Source organism: Heteronotia binoei, unplaced genomic scaffold (genome assembly GCF_032191835.1).
Source record: "Heteronotia binoei isolate CCM8104 ecotype False Entrance Well unplaced genomic scaffold, APGP_CSIRO_Hbin_v1 ptg001684l, whole genome shotgun sequence".
Lineage (NCBI taxonomy): Eukaryota > Metazoa > Chordata > Lepidosauria > Squamata > Gekkonidae > Heteronotia > Heteronotia binoei.
The window spans coordinates 20,265-37,500 of record NW_026800359.1 but is presented as its reverse complement, the minus strand read 5'-3'; the positions used below and the strand labels follow the sequence as shown (position 1 = coordinate 37,500).

Below are 17,236 nucleotides of genomic sequence, written 5' to 3'. Positions count from 1 at the left end.
AAAAAAAAAACATATTTGTAATCCAGCTTCATAGTAGTCCTTTTTGGTCATTCACAAAGAAACGAAAAAGATATCATCCAATAATCTCATTTTTTACTATAATCCATATAAAGTTTCTTTAGAGATAAACCATTGTCAAAGATCACCAAATGTCCTTTAATTTTTATTTATTTATTTATTTATTCGGGATTTATATCCCGCCCTTCCCAGGAGTGGCTCAGGGCGGCTTCCAACAATAACAATTTAACAATTTAAATAGAACAATTAAATACTTCACATTTAAACATTAAAACCAATACATTTCAATTCATAAAAACAAAGCAGCTTAAAACCAATAACATATCATTTTATATAAACAGATGGCAGGCCAGTTACGTCAAGTTCCATCCCGGCTAGGTGTAAGCTAGCCGGAAGAGGGTCGTCTTACAGGCCCTGCGGAATTGAACCAAGTCCCGCAGGGCCCTCACCTCTTCCGGCAGCTGATTCCACCAAGTGGGGGCCATAACGGAGAAAGCCCTATCTCGAGTGACTTTCAGGCGGGCTTCTTTTGGCCCGGGGATAGAGAGGAGATTTTGTGTTCCTGACCTCAGTGCTCTCTGGGGAACGTATGGGGAGAGACGGTCCCTCAGGTAGGCAGGTCCCAGGCCATATAGGGCTTTAAAGGTAATAACCAGCACCTTGTACCGGACTCGATACATCACTGGAAGCCAGTGCAGAGTCCGAAGACCCGGCCGAATGTGTCCCCACTTTGGGAGACCCAATAACAGCCGGGCCGCGGCATTCTGCACCAGCTGCAGCTTTCGAGTCCGGGACAGGGGCAGCCCCATGTAGAGGGCATTGCAGTAGTCCAACCTCGAGGTGACCGTAGCATGGATCACTGTTGCTAGGTCGTCGCGCTCCAGGAAGGGGGCCAGCTGCCTTGCCCGCCTAAGATGAAAAAATGCGGACTTGGCAGCGGCTGCTATCTGAGCCTCCATCTTTAAGGAAGGCTCCAACAGCACCCCCAAGCTCCTGACTCTGTCCGCCGCCATCAGCGGTGCACCGTCAAAAGCTGGCAGGGGGATCCCCCCCCCCGGGCCGCGGCGACCCAAGCAAAGGACCTCTGTCTTCGTAGGATTTAGCTTCAGCCCACTCAGTCTGAGCCACTCAGCCACGGCCTGTAATGCCCGGTCCAGATTTTCCGGGGCGCAGACCGGCCGGCCGTCCATCAGTAGATAGAGCTGGGTGTCATCAGCATACTGGTGACACCCCAGCCCATACCTTCGGGCTATCTGGGCAAGAGGCCGCATATAGATATTGAATAACATCGGGGAGAGAACCGCCCCCTGGGGCACACCACAATCAAGTGTGCGCCTCTGGGATAGCTCCCCCCCTACTGCGACCTTTTGTCCCCGACCTTCCAGGAAAGAGGAAAGCCACTGTAAGGCCAACCCCTGAATCCCTGCGTCGGCGAGGCGGCACGTCAGTAGCCGATGGTCGACCGTGTCGAACGCCGCCGACAGGTCTAACAGCATCAGCACCGCCGAGCCACCCCGATCCAGATGCCGTTGAAGGTCATCTACTAGGGCGACCAACACTGTCTCCGTCCCGTGTCCCGGGCGGAAGCCGGACTGAAATGGGTCAAGGATGGAAGCGTCCTCCAGGAAATTCTGTAATTGTATCGCCACTGCCCTCTCAATAAGTTTACCCAAAAAGGGCAAATTAGAAACCGGCCGATAATGTGCCAATTGGGCCGGATCTAAAGATGGTTTTTTTAGGAGGGGACGGACCACAGCCTCTTTGAGTGGCGTTGGAAAGTGCCCTTCCGTTAGGGATCTATTTATGATATCCCGCACAGGATATCTAAGATCCCCCTGGCAAGATTTAATAAGCCAGGAAGGGCATGGGTCCAATTTACAAGTTGTTGGGCGAGCCAATAAGAGAATCCTGTCAACTTCCTCCAGGCTGAGGGGTCTAAAGCCATCCAGAGTATAGTCCGAAGACAGGCTCGGGGCCTCAGGTTCGCTAACTGTCTCCAAACTGGCAGGGGGGTCGGGGCGAAGTGACGCGATTTTATCCGCAAAAAATTTCGCAAAAGCCTCACAGCCGATTTCCAATTCAATAGAATTTAACCTGCCTTGTGGCAGCGTTGTAAGTCCTCTAATTATATCAAATAATTGTGCCGGGCGCGAGGTTGCGGACGCAATCTTAGCCGCAAAGAATACTCTCTTTGCGGATTTGATTGCCATCTCATAGGCCTTCAAACTCTCTCTATAAGATGTTCGGGTCACTTCGTCTCGAGTACGCCGCCATTGCCTCTCTAGTCGTCTGAGCTCCCGCTTTTGTTGCCGCAGCTCCCGGTTAAACCAGGGCGACGGTTTCGGGCGGGGGCGCAGAGGGCGCCTGGGTGCGATCTCCTCAATGGCCCTGGAGAGCCCATCGTTCCAGGACTCTACCAGATCATCCAGGGAATCGCCAGCGGGCCAGGTATCCCGTAGAGCCGTTAGGAACCGTTCCGGGTCCATCAGGCTCCGCGGGTGAGCTAAAATACGCTCTCCGCCTAAACAGGTTTTGGGTGACACCTCCATACGGACCTTAAGGGCAAAGTGATCTGACCATGGCACTGCTTCCGTTGCAATATCAGTCACTGATATTCCGGCCACAAAGACCAGGTCTAACATGTGTCCCGCCTGATGGGTGGGTGTTGTAACAACCTGGGAGAGTCCTAGTGTCGCCATGGATGACACCAGGTCCATCGCCTGGCTGGACGCCGCGTCGTCGGCATGGACATTGAAGTCACCCAAGACCAAAAGCCTTGGGTGCTCCAGCGCCCAGCCCGCCGCGGCCTCCACCAGGGATGGTAGGGCGCCGGCCGGTGCGTTAGGCGGTCGGTACACCAGCCAGATTGCCAACCCCTCCCCAACATCCCACATCAGGCCAACACATTCAACGCCCGGAATCTCTGGAGCCGGAAGAGCCCTAAAGGAGTAAGCCTCTCGTATGAAAAGTGCCACCCCACCCCCCCGCCCGCTAGTCCGTGACTGATGAAAGACCGAGTATCCTGGGGGGGCGGTCTGAGAGAGAGCTACCGTCTCCCCTTCACGCACCCAGGTCTCGGTCACGCAAGCCAGGTCCATGTCCTGTTCGGTCAGGAACTCCTGTAGGACAGAGGTCTTATTATTAATGGACCTGGCATTGCATAACACCAGTGACGGAGGCGGGTGATTCAACCTGGCCCCGCTACCTGTCACCTTCGGGATGGGGCGAAGGCTGGAAGGGGGTCGAGCACTATTATGTCTCAACCTCCTTCCCTTATAATTCTGCCTCGTCCCACCGTCATATCTTCCCCTCCCCAGGAGCACTGGAATCCCCAGGCCGATCATCTCCTGTTAATGCCACCTCAATTTGATGGAGCCGTCAGATCTACCCCCTCCTCCACCCCCTCCTCCCAGCTGATCTATCTATTTTAATCCAATCTGCCAATTTACTAATCAGCTATTTAACTAAATCTCTTCCAAGCTTCCCACCAATTGTTAGCTAAATTTAAATTAGTATAATCTAAAAGCTTATTAATCTAAAAGCTTATTAATGTTCCAATGTTTTTCAATATACTTTTGAAACTTTCCCCACTCGCTTTTAAACTTCTCTAAATCTTGTTCTTTTAAGATTCTTGTAAATTTGTCCATTTCACTCCAATGCATAACTTTCATAGTCTATTCCCACATTTCTGGTAATTTGTCTTGTTTTCACCCTTGCGCATATAATGTCCGTGTGGCTGAAAGCATATACCCAATTATCGTTCTATCTTGTTTTTGAAATGTCTCCATTTGTAATCCCAACAAAAAAATGTCTGGCGCCTTCTTAATATTATATCCCAAAACTTTCAAAATCTCTCCCTAAATCATTTGCCAAAATTGTTTTGCATATGGTAGAAAGATCCTTCTTGTGTTTTACATTTCCAGCATCTATCCGACACCTGATTGTTCATTTTTCCCAATTTCTTAGGTCTCATGTACCACCTATATAACATTTTAAAGCAATTTTCTTTAATGTTATAACATGTAGATATTTTCATAGAGTTCTTCCATAAGTGTTCCCATGACTCCATCTGTATTTCTTTATTTATATTTATCACTCATTTTATCGATTGTGATTTAACTACTTCATCTTCCGTAGACCATTTCAATAATAGTTTATATGTCTTTGAAATCAACTTTTCATTTTCCCCAAGCAGCACTGTCTCCAGTTCTTTTTTTTATAACTAATAATTTTTATTATTTTAAATAACTCCATACAGCTTAGTCAAAATCTTTGGTATACAAGCAAGCAAGGCATTATCATTATACATCAAAATATAAATTAAATAATATATATAATACATAAAGGAATTCTTTACAATCACGTATACACCTGTAATTCGTTACGTGGACAGTTTACATAGCAGGTAAAGACTCAAACTAAATCATAAACATAGATAGTTAATATATGATGAAATCCAGATACTTTTTTGGAGTAGGTAGGCTTAATAAGGATTTCTCATTAATATAAGAGAGAAAGAAAAACCGTTTCTCAACAAAATTATCAGCTGGTCTTGGATTTTCGTATCTTAATATGCTTGCAGACAATTTATCTTGGATCATCAAGTCCCATATTTTATTGTACCATTGGCCAATAGTTGGAAATTTATCTGATTTCCAACATTGAGCTACATTGATTTTGGCTGCTAATAATAAAATTGAAAGAAGATCCATTTTTGTTTTAGAGCTTGGTTTGGTATGCCAAATATTTAGGAGGACAGACTCTGGCAAAAAAGGAATGTCGAAATCAATTATTTCCCCTGCAATTTTTATCACTGATTTCCAAAAAGCCTGCACTTGTGGACACCCCCACCAACAGTGCATCAACGTGCCCTTTCCCCCCACACTTTTCCCAACACCCTGGAGTTGAGATCAGATTGCCACAAAACAGCCTCACTGGCGTCATGTACCACCGGGACCACAATTTAAAATTTTGTATTTTAATGTACGTAGATCTAAATTTAAATAGAGAGCTTTTCCAAAGAGTTTTCCATTGCTCTTCTGAAAAAATTTTTCCGGCAGTCCTTATGCCACTGATTCTGCTGTGAGGCAACCCGCCCCCACTCCCTTCCGTTCAGCACTCGGTAAATGCAAGAGATTGCCCCTCTAACCGAGGAGGAACCAGCCTTTAATCAAGACTCAAAAGAATTTGGTGTTTTATTTGCACAGGTAAACGGGATTACTTTGTGCAAAGCATTAAATAATTGATAATATTGCATCCACGGTATTGTCATTTTAAATTTTGTCTCCAATTGTATTTTTGTGCTTATTTTGCCATTAGTTGTAACGTCAATCAGCCTAAAAATGTTTTTATCTCTCCAAATTTTGAATTCACTTATTGCTTCGCCAGGTGGAAACCAGGGCTGTCCAAGAAAGGACATGAACGGTGATGTTGCTGGAGTTAGAGTTTCTCTATATTGATCCCAAATTTTCAATGTGTGCTCCAAAAATGGGTTGTCCAATATTAGTCTTGGTCTGTCAAACCTTCCAAGCCAAATGCCCTCATGTAAGAGGATATTTCCCAAAGCTGCCTTCTCAATACTAAGCCAAGGGGTGTCACACTCAGGTAGCGCATATATAAGGATATGTCTCAGTTGGGATGCTAAATAATATTTTTCCAGGAGCGGAACTCCCAGACCACCAAGTTCTGTCAGCCTAGAGATTAGAGATATTGAAACTCTATGTTGTTTGGAGTTCCATAAAAAGTCTAAAAATTTTTTTTGCCATTTCTTAAACTCCAATTTGCCTATTGAAATAGGCAAATTTTGAAATAAAAAAGTAGTTTAGGAAATAAAAAGGACTTCAAAAGGTCCACTTTTTCTAAAATTGAAAAGTTGCATTTTGACCATTCCTCTATTGATTTTTTAATTGAAAGAATAGTTGGGGAGTAATTTGCCTGAAATAAATCCTTAAGGTTCACTGGAAAATTAATCCCCAAATATCTCCAAGATTTTTCTACCCATTTGTAGTTGAAATTCCTCAGAATATCTAGTTTTAAAGAGGAAGTTACCACCATAGGATAGATTTCTGATTTCAGGAAATTAACTGTAAAGCCGGAGTGTGTGCTGAATAAATCAATAACCTTCTTCAGATGTTGTAGAGAAACCATAGGGTTGCTGAGGTAGAATAAAGTATCGTCAACAAACAAGCTGACCTTGTGTGTCTTACCTTTCAGCGAAATGCCCTCTATTTCTGGGTTTTCCATGATGGCGTGAGCTAGAGGCTCAAGAGACAATGCAAATAAAATTGGTGAGAGTGGGCAACCTTGAAGGGTGCTCTGCTTAGAATTAAAGTATCCGAACGAAAATGGTTAACATCAATCTGTGCATTTGGTGAGTCATAAATAGCATTAATTGAGCGAACAAAATTAGGACCAAATTGCATAAAACTTAAAACAGATTTCAAAAAAAGGATTTCTAATTTGTCGAATGCTTTTTCAGCATCCAGGAAGAGAATCAGCGAGGGAATTTTGGATATCCTACAGTAGTGTATTACGTTGAAAGTTCTGCGTATATTATCAGTTATAGATCGCCCTGGTATAAAACTAGATTGATCATTGCTAATGTAGTTTGCTATTATTTTATTCAACCTTTCCGCCAAAATTGTTGAGAAAATTTTAAAATCATGATTTAATATTGATATTGGACGATAGGAGGAGGGACTCAATTTATCTTTCCCTTCTTTGTGTAATATAATAACTCTTGCCTCTTTCCATGAGTTAGATAATTTACCGTACGTCATTACATTATTACAAGTGTTAAGAAGATGTTCTTCAATTTGGTTTTTAAAATGCTTGTAGAATTCTATCGGGAAGCCGTCTCTTTCCACCGCCTTGTTGTTTTTAATTTTTGCCAGTGCCACTCTCAGCTCTGTTAAGTTAATTGGTTTGTCTAAAAAAGAGGAATGGTCCTTTGACAATAACTTATTAAAACTAATAGAATTTAAATATTCCACAATCTATTTAGGATTGGGGTTATATGTAGTATACAATTTTTTATAAAACTGAAGGAAAGTTTCGGTGATGTCTTTTGATTTGGAAACAATCTGACCAGCAGATGTTTTAATAGCATGAATCAATGAGTTTGTTTTCTGTTGTGAAATTTTGTTTTTCAAGAGTTTAAGTGACCTGGATGTTCTGGTAAGTTCTGGTAATATATTTTTGTTTTAAGTATATAAGTTCTTTTTGAATTGTAGATGTTTCAATTAGTTCTATTTTTTTCCTTTCCAGATCTAGTTTTCTGAGCGTCTTCTTGCCTCCATATTTTATGTGCTTTTTCTCTAATAAAGAAATACTAGATTGTAAGTCCAGAATTGTTTGTTGTCTTTCTTTTTTACATTTGGATGCAATAGAAATCAGTTTACCCCTTAAAACTGCTTTAAAAGCATCCCAGACATACTCCTGGAAACTCCACACGTTGCATTGAATGAGAAGTAGTCCTTAATTTGTTTTTCAGTTTCTTCAGAAACTGTTGAATTAGTTAGCAGTAGTTTATTTAATGACCAACGGGGCCCCTTGTCATCTGAGTCTTGTGGAGAGAGATCACAAGAGACCCTAGCGTGGTCAGAAATGTTTCTCAACCCAATGGAGGCATTTAAAAATTTATTCATATAAGACTTTGAGACTAAAATAAAATCAATCCTTGAATAAGTGCCATGCACCGAAGAGTAAAAAGTATACTTTCTAGAGCCAGGGTTTAGTGTGCGCCACACATCTACCAGGTTATTACGGTCTAGGACTTTTTGCAGAGTGGTCGGCTTCATCATCGAGCCAGTGGGGTTTCTTTTTTTGTGAGTTTTATCATAGAGTGGATCTGAAATTAAATTAAAATCACCTCCAATTATTACTTCCCCCTTTTTAAAATCATTCAGCACTTCTAATGTGTTTTTAATAAACTCAAATTGGGCAAGATTAGGTGCATAAATTGATGCTAAGGTTACCTGGGTACCATTTAGCTCACCTTGCACAAACAGATATCTTCCAGAGGGATCTGCTTTGATTTGCTGGAATTGAAATGGTGTATTCTTTGAGATTAGTATCGCCACACCCCTTGACTTAGATGTTCCTTTGGCTTGGAAGGTTTGAGAGAACCAGGAAGACTTCATAAATTGTGTAAGTTTAGATTTTTGGTGAGTTTCCTGTAGAAAGACAACATTAGCACGTTCCTTGTACAATAAATTAATAATTCGTCTACATTTGATGTGATTATTGAGGCCTTTACAATTCCAAGTAATAATTTTGTATTACTGAAACATCATTGTTTTTCCCTTCAACTGATTCTTAGACCTAGAATAAAGTAACGTACAGTGTATTAACCTCTGAGATTTTCTTCTACGTTAAAGTATCTGTTGACTAGATGTTATGCGAATAGAAAAGTAAATTAAAAGACAAGAACAAGAAAAAGCAAACAGATCTGACACATAAAAACACTTAACACTAAAGCCCCAACAGGAGCCAAGGTTTCAACTTCTTACCACTGTACCACCAATAGGGAGTCACCAAACTCTCTCCCTAACCAGAAACCTTCCTATTAAGCAAGGGAGGCTAAACACATTTCAGTAAATGTAAAAAATATAACAAACCGCTCCTTCCCTTCCTTTCATACATTTTAAAGCAAGTTTCTAAATATGCTATCAAAAGTAACTTCTAGGCTTTCAATTCAAGAGTTATTTCAACCTATTAGACCTTAACATATGTATATTATTACATTATAGGTAACCATTAGTGAGCAGAGTGACTATACTTTTAAAATACTTTTTATCCCTACATTCAAAATTGTGTTCCCAAAAACCATAAACATAATTCATTAACACCAGTTTTAACCAGGTTTTCTTACACTCCCTCTCCCCCCCTATGAATTATTAAACAAAGTAAATTCATGCATGGCTTAATTCAACAAGTATTCTACAAGAAAATCCAACTGTCTTCCAGTTTACCTGTCACCTAATATTAGAAATAAAAAAGGAGATTTCATTTATCATCAAGAAGTTTCATATAACAATCAATATTAGTTTAAAGTGACAGATTATTTTAGCAAAGTTTCCCTCTTTGGAACACTTTTCCCTTACCCACCCTCCCTGCCCCCCTTAAATTTATTAAGTAAAATTAACTCTCACATGACTTAATCTTAAGTGCACTTGCAGAAATAGTCCATATGTCTTCTGGTTTACCTGTCATCTATAAATTACAATTAAAAAGAAAAATATTTCATTCACCCTCTTAACAAAAATTCATCATGTGATCACTATGTCTTCTAGATTGCTTGTCATCTATAAATTACACTTTAAAAGAAAAATATTTCATTCAACCTCTATAGAGTTTATGTAGCAAACAACTCTTATTAAGGGTGTTAAATCAAATTAATAAAAATTCATTCTGTAACAATCAATGCATCTTTTAAGTGGTAAATCCTATTGACAATAATTCATTAATCACAACTCTTAACCCTATTCTGTTGTCCAATTCATTCTCATAATAAAAAACCAAATCCCATTAAAGTCACTATAATAAATTTAAACTGCAGGAAGTCCTCCATAAATTTGTCTTTGCTAAATATTCATACTCAGTTCAGAGGGTAGTTGCCAATTTGTTTAGAGCAGTCATATATAGTCTTTCTAGTCACTCTGCATACTCTTCCGAAGTACGTTCCTTTGTAGTTCCAATGAAGTTCCTATAGGGCATAAGTTCAAACCATTGCAGAGGCTTGCTGGTCTTCTATCGTTGGCAAAAAGGCGCGCAAATCCTCCTCCTCTCTGTTTGACAGTTTTATGTTGAGGTTGTCCAGAAGCAATTTCCCCGTTTCAACGTCTGATGCCTTGAATAACGTGCCCCCTTTATACACTAAAATGTCAGATATTGGGCTCCATCTAAATCTTATATTTTCATTATAAAGCTTAGTAGCAAAGAATTTCAGTTTCTTCCTTTTCTCCAGTGCCTCAGCTGGCAGATCAAGCAAGACTAACACTTTTTGCCCTTCAAAATTCAGTGCTCCTTGCCTTCTAGCCTCTTGGAGGATTTATCTCTTGTTTGGGGATATACAAATTGTACTAAAATATCCCTTGGTCTTCTGTTTCTTGCCGACACTAAGGGTCCCAAGCGCATTGGCCTAGCAATAGCCGGGGCGCGCTGCTTTCTTGTGTAAATACCCTGGCCAGCCATTTAGACATGAACAATGCCAAATCCACATTCTCTTCCGCTCCGTCTTTGATCCCTCTGAATTTTAAATTAAGTGCCCTCCAGCGATTTTCCAGGGCTATTATTCTAGTGTTTAATAGAGCTTCTATGGCTTTCAGGTGTTTTAGATCAGATTGTAGAGCTAATGAGGCTTCCGCTGTACGCTCCGCTATTTTAGCTGTCCTTTCTAAATCATTCGCTATTTCTTCCATCCTTTTGTTGAATGGTGCAAGTGAGCTTTCTAGTTTCTTTAAAGTAAATGTGGATATCTTCCTTTAACTGCAGCAAGTCTTTTTTACAAATTGGGGCTTCCTCACTATTCAATTGGTCTCTGCTAAGCGAATTCTGCCCTGGGGCCATATTAGAGTTTGTCGTGGGGGAAGATTTTTCCTGCTCCAGGGAAGAGTTGAGAGAGAAAAAATGTCTTACCGATGGTGATGCGTCTACGGTAGCTTTCACTTTTATTTTTTTTGTTTCTTTAGCCTTCACTTTGGTTTTAAAAGTTTTTCCCATCTGGGATCTGGTACAAAGCCTGCGAGTTAGCTATAAGGCCCAGTTTAGCCGGGACGGTTGAGGAGCTTCACTGAGATTCGTCCGCCATTGCTCAGCGACGCCCTGCCCCCCACTCGCTCCAGTTCTGTTTGCTCTTGTCTTATTTCATAGTTCTTAATGTCCTGTTCAAGCAAACTCTTTATTTGTTGCAATTGAAACCCATTATATTTATATTGTATTTCTTCTGCCAATTTTAATTCTATCTTTCCTCCTTGAATTTTTAAAAGTTGTTTATATGATAGCCACTTCTCTTCTTAGATATCTGAATACAGTTTTATTACTTCTGTTGACACAATCCAAAGCGGTTTCCCCTCGTCCCTGTATCTTTTATATTTCAACCAAGTATTTAACAGATTACTTCTGATCCAGTGATGTGAGAAGAAGCCATCCATCTTATTTTTCCCATAGTACCTGTAAGCATGCCATCCAAAAACATTTCCATGAACTTCTAATGCTAGTAACTTTCTGTTTAATAATGTCATCCATTCCTTAATCCACACCAGGCATACTGCATCATGGTACAGTTTTAAATTAGGCAGTTGAAATCCGCCCCTTTCTTTCGCATCTGTCAGAATTTTCATTTCAATTCTTGGTTTTTTCCCGGTCCATACAAATTCTGAAAGTTTCCTTTGCCATTTATTAAATTGTTTATTGTCTTTCGCTATTGGAATTGTTTGAAACAGGAACATAATTCTCGGTAAGACATTCATCTTAATTGCAGAAGTTCTTCCCAACATAGACAGATTCAATTTGTTCCATTTTATCATATCTCCATCGATCTTACGCCGCAGTTTCTCATAATTATTTTTATATAAATCAATATTTTTCATTGTTATTTCGACCCCTAAGTATTTTACCTTGGAGGTAACTTCACACGCTGTTAACCTCTGTAGATCTTCCTGTTCACAATTTGACATATTTCTCCACATAATTTTCGATTTTTCTTTGTTTATATAAAAACCTGCCCATTCTCCATATTCTTGTATTTTATGAAGCAACAATGGTGTTACAGGAGTGGGATTTTCATTTATAAACATCGCATCATCTGCAAAAGCTCTGTACTTATAAGAAAAACCTTTCACTTTCACTCCCTTTATCTCTTTGTCTTCTTGGAGTTGCATTAATAAAACAGAACTCTCTACATTTCTAACATGGTGGCTTACTCATGAGTAGGAGAAATCTTGGAGAAAAGTCAACTGTGGGGTGACATGATAGAGGTTTACATGATTATGCATGGGATGGAGAAAGTAGAGAAAGAAGCACGTTTCTCCCTTTCTCACAATGCAAGAACTCGTGGGCATTCAATGAAATTGCTAAGCAGTCAGGTTAAAACAGATAAAAGGAAGTACTTCTTCATCCAAAGGGTGATTAACATGTGGAATTCACTGCCACAGGAGGTGGTGGCGGCTACAAGCATAGCCAGCTTTAAGAGGGGATTGGATAAAAATATGGAGCAGAGGTCCATCAGTGGCTATTACACACAGTGTGTGTATGTATATATGTGTGTGTATGTACACACACACACACACATATTGGCCACTGTGTGACACAGAGTGTTGGACTGGATGGGCCATTGGCCTGATCCAACATGGCTTCTCTTATGTTAAAATTGGAGGTGGGGGCGTCTCCTTTAATAACAGCTGCCTACAGACTGGGCTCTGCCCACAATAATAAAAGATCTGGTCCAAGGGACGTTCTGGCTGTGATACCCGACTCTCCCATGAGAAAACCAATCCCTGGTGCTGCCAGATCCCAGGTTCTTTGTCATTTAAAGGCTCTGCTATAGCTGTCTGTTGATTTTTGATTTTTCCTCTAATTGATTGGTGGGGGGAATAATAAATAGGAAGACCTCCCTCTTGGAAGCTTCCCAGAGGCCAGAGGGGACCTTCCAGCAGGAGCCAAAGGAGGATTTAGGGATCCCTTTGAGAGTTTTCCAAGGTATTTCCGGAGATCTCTTCAGCAGGAGCAGCAAGGCCAAGATCTCCACTGTCGAAAAGCATTTCCGGAGAGTTCAGACTGACCCAGCAGGTGCTTCTGTGGGAGTCTCCAGGTGGATTCTTATCCCAGGCTGGGTGGGGGTCTGATCCTGCAAACTAACTCCTAGTGTTTTGGGAAGCAAGAAGGAACGGTAGGAATCGGAGAGAGGTGCATTTGTGTGTCTCTTTGTGCAGGGACCAGAAGATGAGTTAGTGGGTCCTTGACTATTGTGGTGGTGGGAGAGGTCAAGAGATTGTGTCTTTAGAAATACATCATCTGCAGACGTGAGAAAGTCCTCCTCTTCTCCATCTGTTTGTGTTCTTCTGCTTCTCCTCCATCTCTGAAATTGTCCCCTCTTTCCCCGTCACTTCCAGTTGAGCCCCTGGTGAAGATCTCCCCCACCAAGGGAGACCCCCTGGCCCACCACACCCTCCTGATCTGCAGCGCGGCAGGATATTATCCCCCCGGGATTGACATCAAGTGGCTGAAGAACGGGCAGGAGCAGACACAGGGGGTGGGATACGATGATGAGATCCAGAACGCAGACTGGACCTACCAGTACCAGGTGATGCTGGAGACGGTGCCTCAGCGGGGAGACGTCTACGCCTGCCAGGTGGAGCACAAAAGTGTGAAGGAACCCATCTCCGTGCAGTGGGGTAAGAGAATCAAGGGCTCCCCTCTTCTCCCCTCTCCCTTGAAGGGAGTTCCAAGGAGTTATGTCAAGCGACTCCCCCACTTCTCAAGGACTCCCCTCTTCCACAGCACCTCAACAGAAAACAGGATTGGGAAAAGTGCAGAATAGGGCAAGCAAAATGAGTAAGGGGATGAAACACCTTCCCCATGAGGAAAGGTTAAAGAGTTCAGGGCTCTTTAGCTTGCAGAAACGTTGACTGAGGAGTAACATGATAAAGGTTGAGAATATTATTAAGGAGACCCCGAAAGTAGAAAAAGATCCTTCCCTCCTTTCTCACAGTACAAGAACTAGTGGAGTCCCAATGAAATTAATGAGATTTGGAACAGATCAAAGGAAGTACTTCTTCAACCAAAGAATCGTTAACCCACGGAATTCAGTGTTGCAGGAAGTGGTGGGGGCTACAAGCACAGACAGCTTCAAGAGGGGATTGGATAAACATAAGGAGCAGAGGTCCACCAGTGGCTATTAGGGGGAAGCACAGGGACCCCATTGTGGTGTCAGGGTGCCCACCAAGAACCCTCCTATTGGCTGCCGAATGTTTTCAGAAAGTGGGGTGGGGTTGAAGCTCCAAGGGAATGTTGTTTCCGTGGCAGCTCCCCCCCTCCCAGGCTGGGTTTGATTCCTTCTCACTCTTTCCCCCTGTGGGTGTTTTTAAAAAGGGTCCTGATCCTCCCTTTGAAATCTGAGGGCTGAAAGGCGAATCTGGCCCTGATCCGCCTTCTCACAGGGGGTCCCTCCTTCTCTTCCCACAGAGCCACAGACGTCGGACTCTGCCAAGAGCAAGGTGTGGACGGGGGCCGTGGGGGCCGTTCTGGGGCTGGTCTTTGTGGCCGTGGGGCTTTATCTGTACCTGAAGAGCAGGAAAGGTGAGGGGCTGGAGGGGAGGGTGGGGGGTGGGCCTCTATCTCCCCCTTCTGCTCTGGGATCTGCCCATCCTTGGCCTGAGTTGAGAGAGAGAAATGAGGGGACCCAAAGGAAAAGCTTTAGCAAATGAGCAGTTAAACTGTGGAATTCTCTGCCACTGGACATAGCGATGTCTTGTGAGCACAGATGGCTTTTGAATAGAGGGTGAGACCACCAGCCACAGTGGCTCAAAAGAACCTCCATCTCCAGAGGCAGCAGACTTCTCATGTCCAATGTTGGCAGTCAGGGTCTCCCTCCCCAGTCTGGTGGTCCTCTGAAGCCCCTGATTGGCCCCTGTGTGAGGCAGGAGGCTGGACTAGAGGGACCCTCCCTGGTCTGATCCAGCAAGGCTCTCCTGATGTTCATAGGAAGGCCTCGGCCTCTCTGCCCTTTTCTTTCTTTCTTTCTTTCTTTCTTTCTTTCTTTCTTTCTTTCTTTCTTTCTTTCTTTCTTTCTTTCTTTCTTTCTTTCTTTCTTTCTTTCTTTCTTTCTTTCTTTCTTTCTCTTTCTTTCTTTCTTTCTTTCTTTCTTTCTTTCTCTTTCTTTCTTTCTTTCTTTCTTTCTCTTTCTTTCTTTCTTTTTCTTTCTTTCTTTCTTTCTTTCTTTCTTTCTTTCTTTCTCTCTTTCTTTCTCTCTTTCTTTCTCTCTTTCTCTCTTTCTCTCTCTGACTTTTATCCTGCCCTCTCTGCAAGTGGACTCAGGGTGGCTAACAATCAATTCAAACATCTACAATTACAATTTTAAAATGGTAAAATACAATTTAAAAAACATTTTATGGTGCTGTTGGCCCTCCAGAGGAACTGGCTGGCCACTGTGTGAGATGGACCCTCAGTGGTCTGACCCAGCAGGGCTCTTCTGATGTTCTTCTCAGGGGAAGGCCTCAGCCTCTCTGCCCTGTTTTTGTTCCTCCAGAGGAACTGGATGACAACTGTGTAAGACAGGACACTGGACTAGATGGACCCTCACTGGTCTGATGCAGCGGGACTCTTCTGTTCTCATGTTCTTATAAGGGGAAAGCCTCAACCTCTCTGCCCTGTTGTTGGCCCTCCAAAGAAACTGGTTAGCCATTGTGTTAGGCAGGAGGCTGGATTACATGGACCCTTAGTGGCCTGACCCTGCAGGGCCTTCTCCCTGCTGGGTCCCACCCTGTGGAGTAGGCTCCCTGGCTGGAGAGTTCGAGAAGGCACAGTCAGACCTGCTTCTTTGCCAGGCTCGGGAGGGGAGGCAAACAGCCGGCATCTGGAGAGCAGCATATTTGAGTGACATGATCTGGATCTTGAATGCATCATGTTTTAATTCTTGCTGTGAGCCATTTTGGCCCCACAGGAAAGGTGGGGTATAAATATGACAAATAAATAAAGGAAATCTTTCTCTTGCAGCGACTCCCCTGCCACCCCCCACAGGTAAGAGTCTCTCTGCTCCTTTTCAGCCCCTCCCTTTATTCCCCTCGGAGACTTTGGAGAGAGGACAAAAGTCAGAAAACCCCCTGCAGTAGGAACAGTAGCAGACCAGCACCAGATTACAGAAGCCAGCAAGACACACAAACACTCCACACTCACACACACACACCCCGCTGGTTTTTGTGCCTGTGGATTTCTTCTCCCTTCCCCTGAACAGCTGTCCAAAGTAGCCCAGTAAAGATGGAAAGAGCCCGACAATATCAGTGGCAATGACTGGAGTGGAGAGTCCAGAACCCCTTCCTCCAAGCGGAATCTGCTCCATGTCCATGATTTGTGGTGACCCGGAAGGGTGGGAATGATGTGATCCAGAGGGGGCCAAAATGTGGCTCTTTCACAAATATTGTGTGGCTCCCAAAGCCCCCACCCCCTATTGCCAGCGTGCAGAAAAAATGTTTCTCTTTCAATCACTTTCCCAAGCCAAGCCAGCCAGTGCCTTTGAGAACGCATTTGAAGTTAAAGTTGCTTTCTTTGCACCTCACCCTCTGCTGTGTCTTCTTTGTGGCTCTTATGTTAAGCAAATTTGACCACCTCTGCTGTGGTGTCTGTATTGTGGGCGGGATTTGTGGGGCTCAGGTGAGGTCAGAAGATCCTGCCCCCCTCTCTGGGGATTGACTTTTGGCTTCTGATGGTTCTCCTCCCTCTTTCCTGGCAGGACTCCTCGGTTAACCCTTCCTGCCCCAGGATCCTGCTGGCTGGAAAAAAGTTTCCTACAACGAAGGCCCTCTTTCCTTTCCGCGGGGGAAGCAAAATGCATGGAGAAAGGGACTTCTCCCACCCAGCAGTGTTCCCCAAGCTGGCTTGTTCTGTGTTTCTCTGTTACTACGTGTGGGAAGGGAGTCCTCCTGCTAGGGGTGTGTGTGAGAGACTGTCCCCTCCTTCCTCCCCAGACAGGGGTGCCAACTCCACCCTCGGATATTCCGGGGTCTTTGGGGGTGGATCCTGGGGTGAGTGGAGTTTGGGGAGGAAGGCAGAGCCACTTCAGCAGGACTGAATGACATCAAGCTGACCCTCTAGAGCCGCCATTTCCTGCAGGGGGGGGGGGGTGTCTGGTTTCTGTACTGTGGATATCAGTGGTCATTCCAGGGGATCTCCAGGCACCACCTGGAGGTTGGCAACCCTCTGCAAACAGCTGCAGAAATGGGGTGGCCTTCTTCCCACCAGCTGGAAGGCAGGGCTGTGGGGCTGCTGTGGGGCCTTCTCTTTGGGCAAAGGGCTCTTTGTCTGCAGCCTTCATGGGGGTTTCTCAACCATCTCACCTGAAGCAGGGTCTGCGTCTGTGGCTCAATTCCTCTTTTCCTTTCTTTGGGCCAGGCTGCGGCTCAGATTCCTGTCCTCCTCTCTCTGGAGTTGCTAAGGGCTCCAAATCCAGCCAGGTCATTCCTAAAGAGGGGCTGAGAGCGGGTGTGCAAAGTGGATCAGTGCT

At 43.6% G+C, this 17,236-nt stretch overlaps 1 protein-coding gene across 1 annotated transcript in view; it reads left to right on the top strand.

Annotated features, from left to right (window-relative positions):
* The window catches only part of LOC132565789 (H-2 class II histocompatibility antigen, E-S beta chain-like), a 23,116-nt gene extending 7,125 nt beyond the window's left edge, over positions 1-15,991 (top strand). The window contains exons 3-5 of the mRNA XM_060230513.1: positions 13,131-13,412; positions 14,203-14,336; positions 15,971-15,991. Coding sequence (XP_060086496.1) covers positions 13,131-13,412; positions 14,203-14,336; positions 15,971-15,991 — 437 coding nt within the window. The remainder of the gene's footprint in view (positions 1-13,130; positions 13,413-14,202; positions 14,337-15,970) is intronic.
* Positions 15,992-17,236: the final 1,245 nt, after the last annotated feature.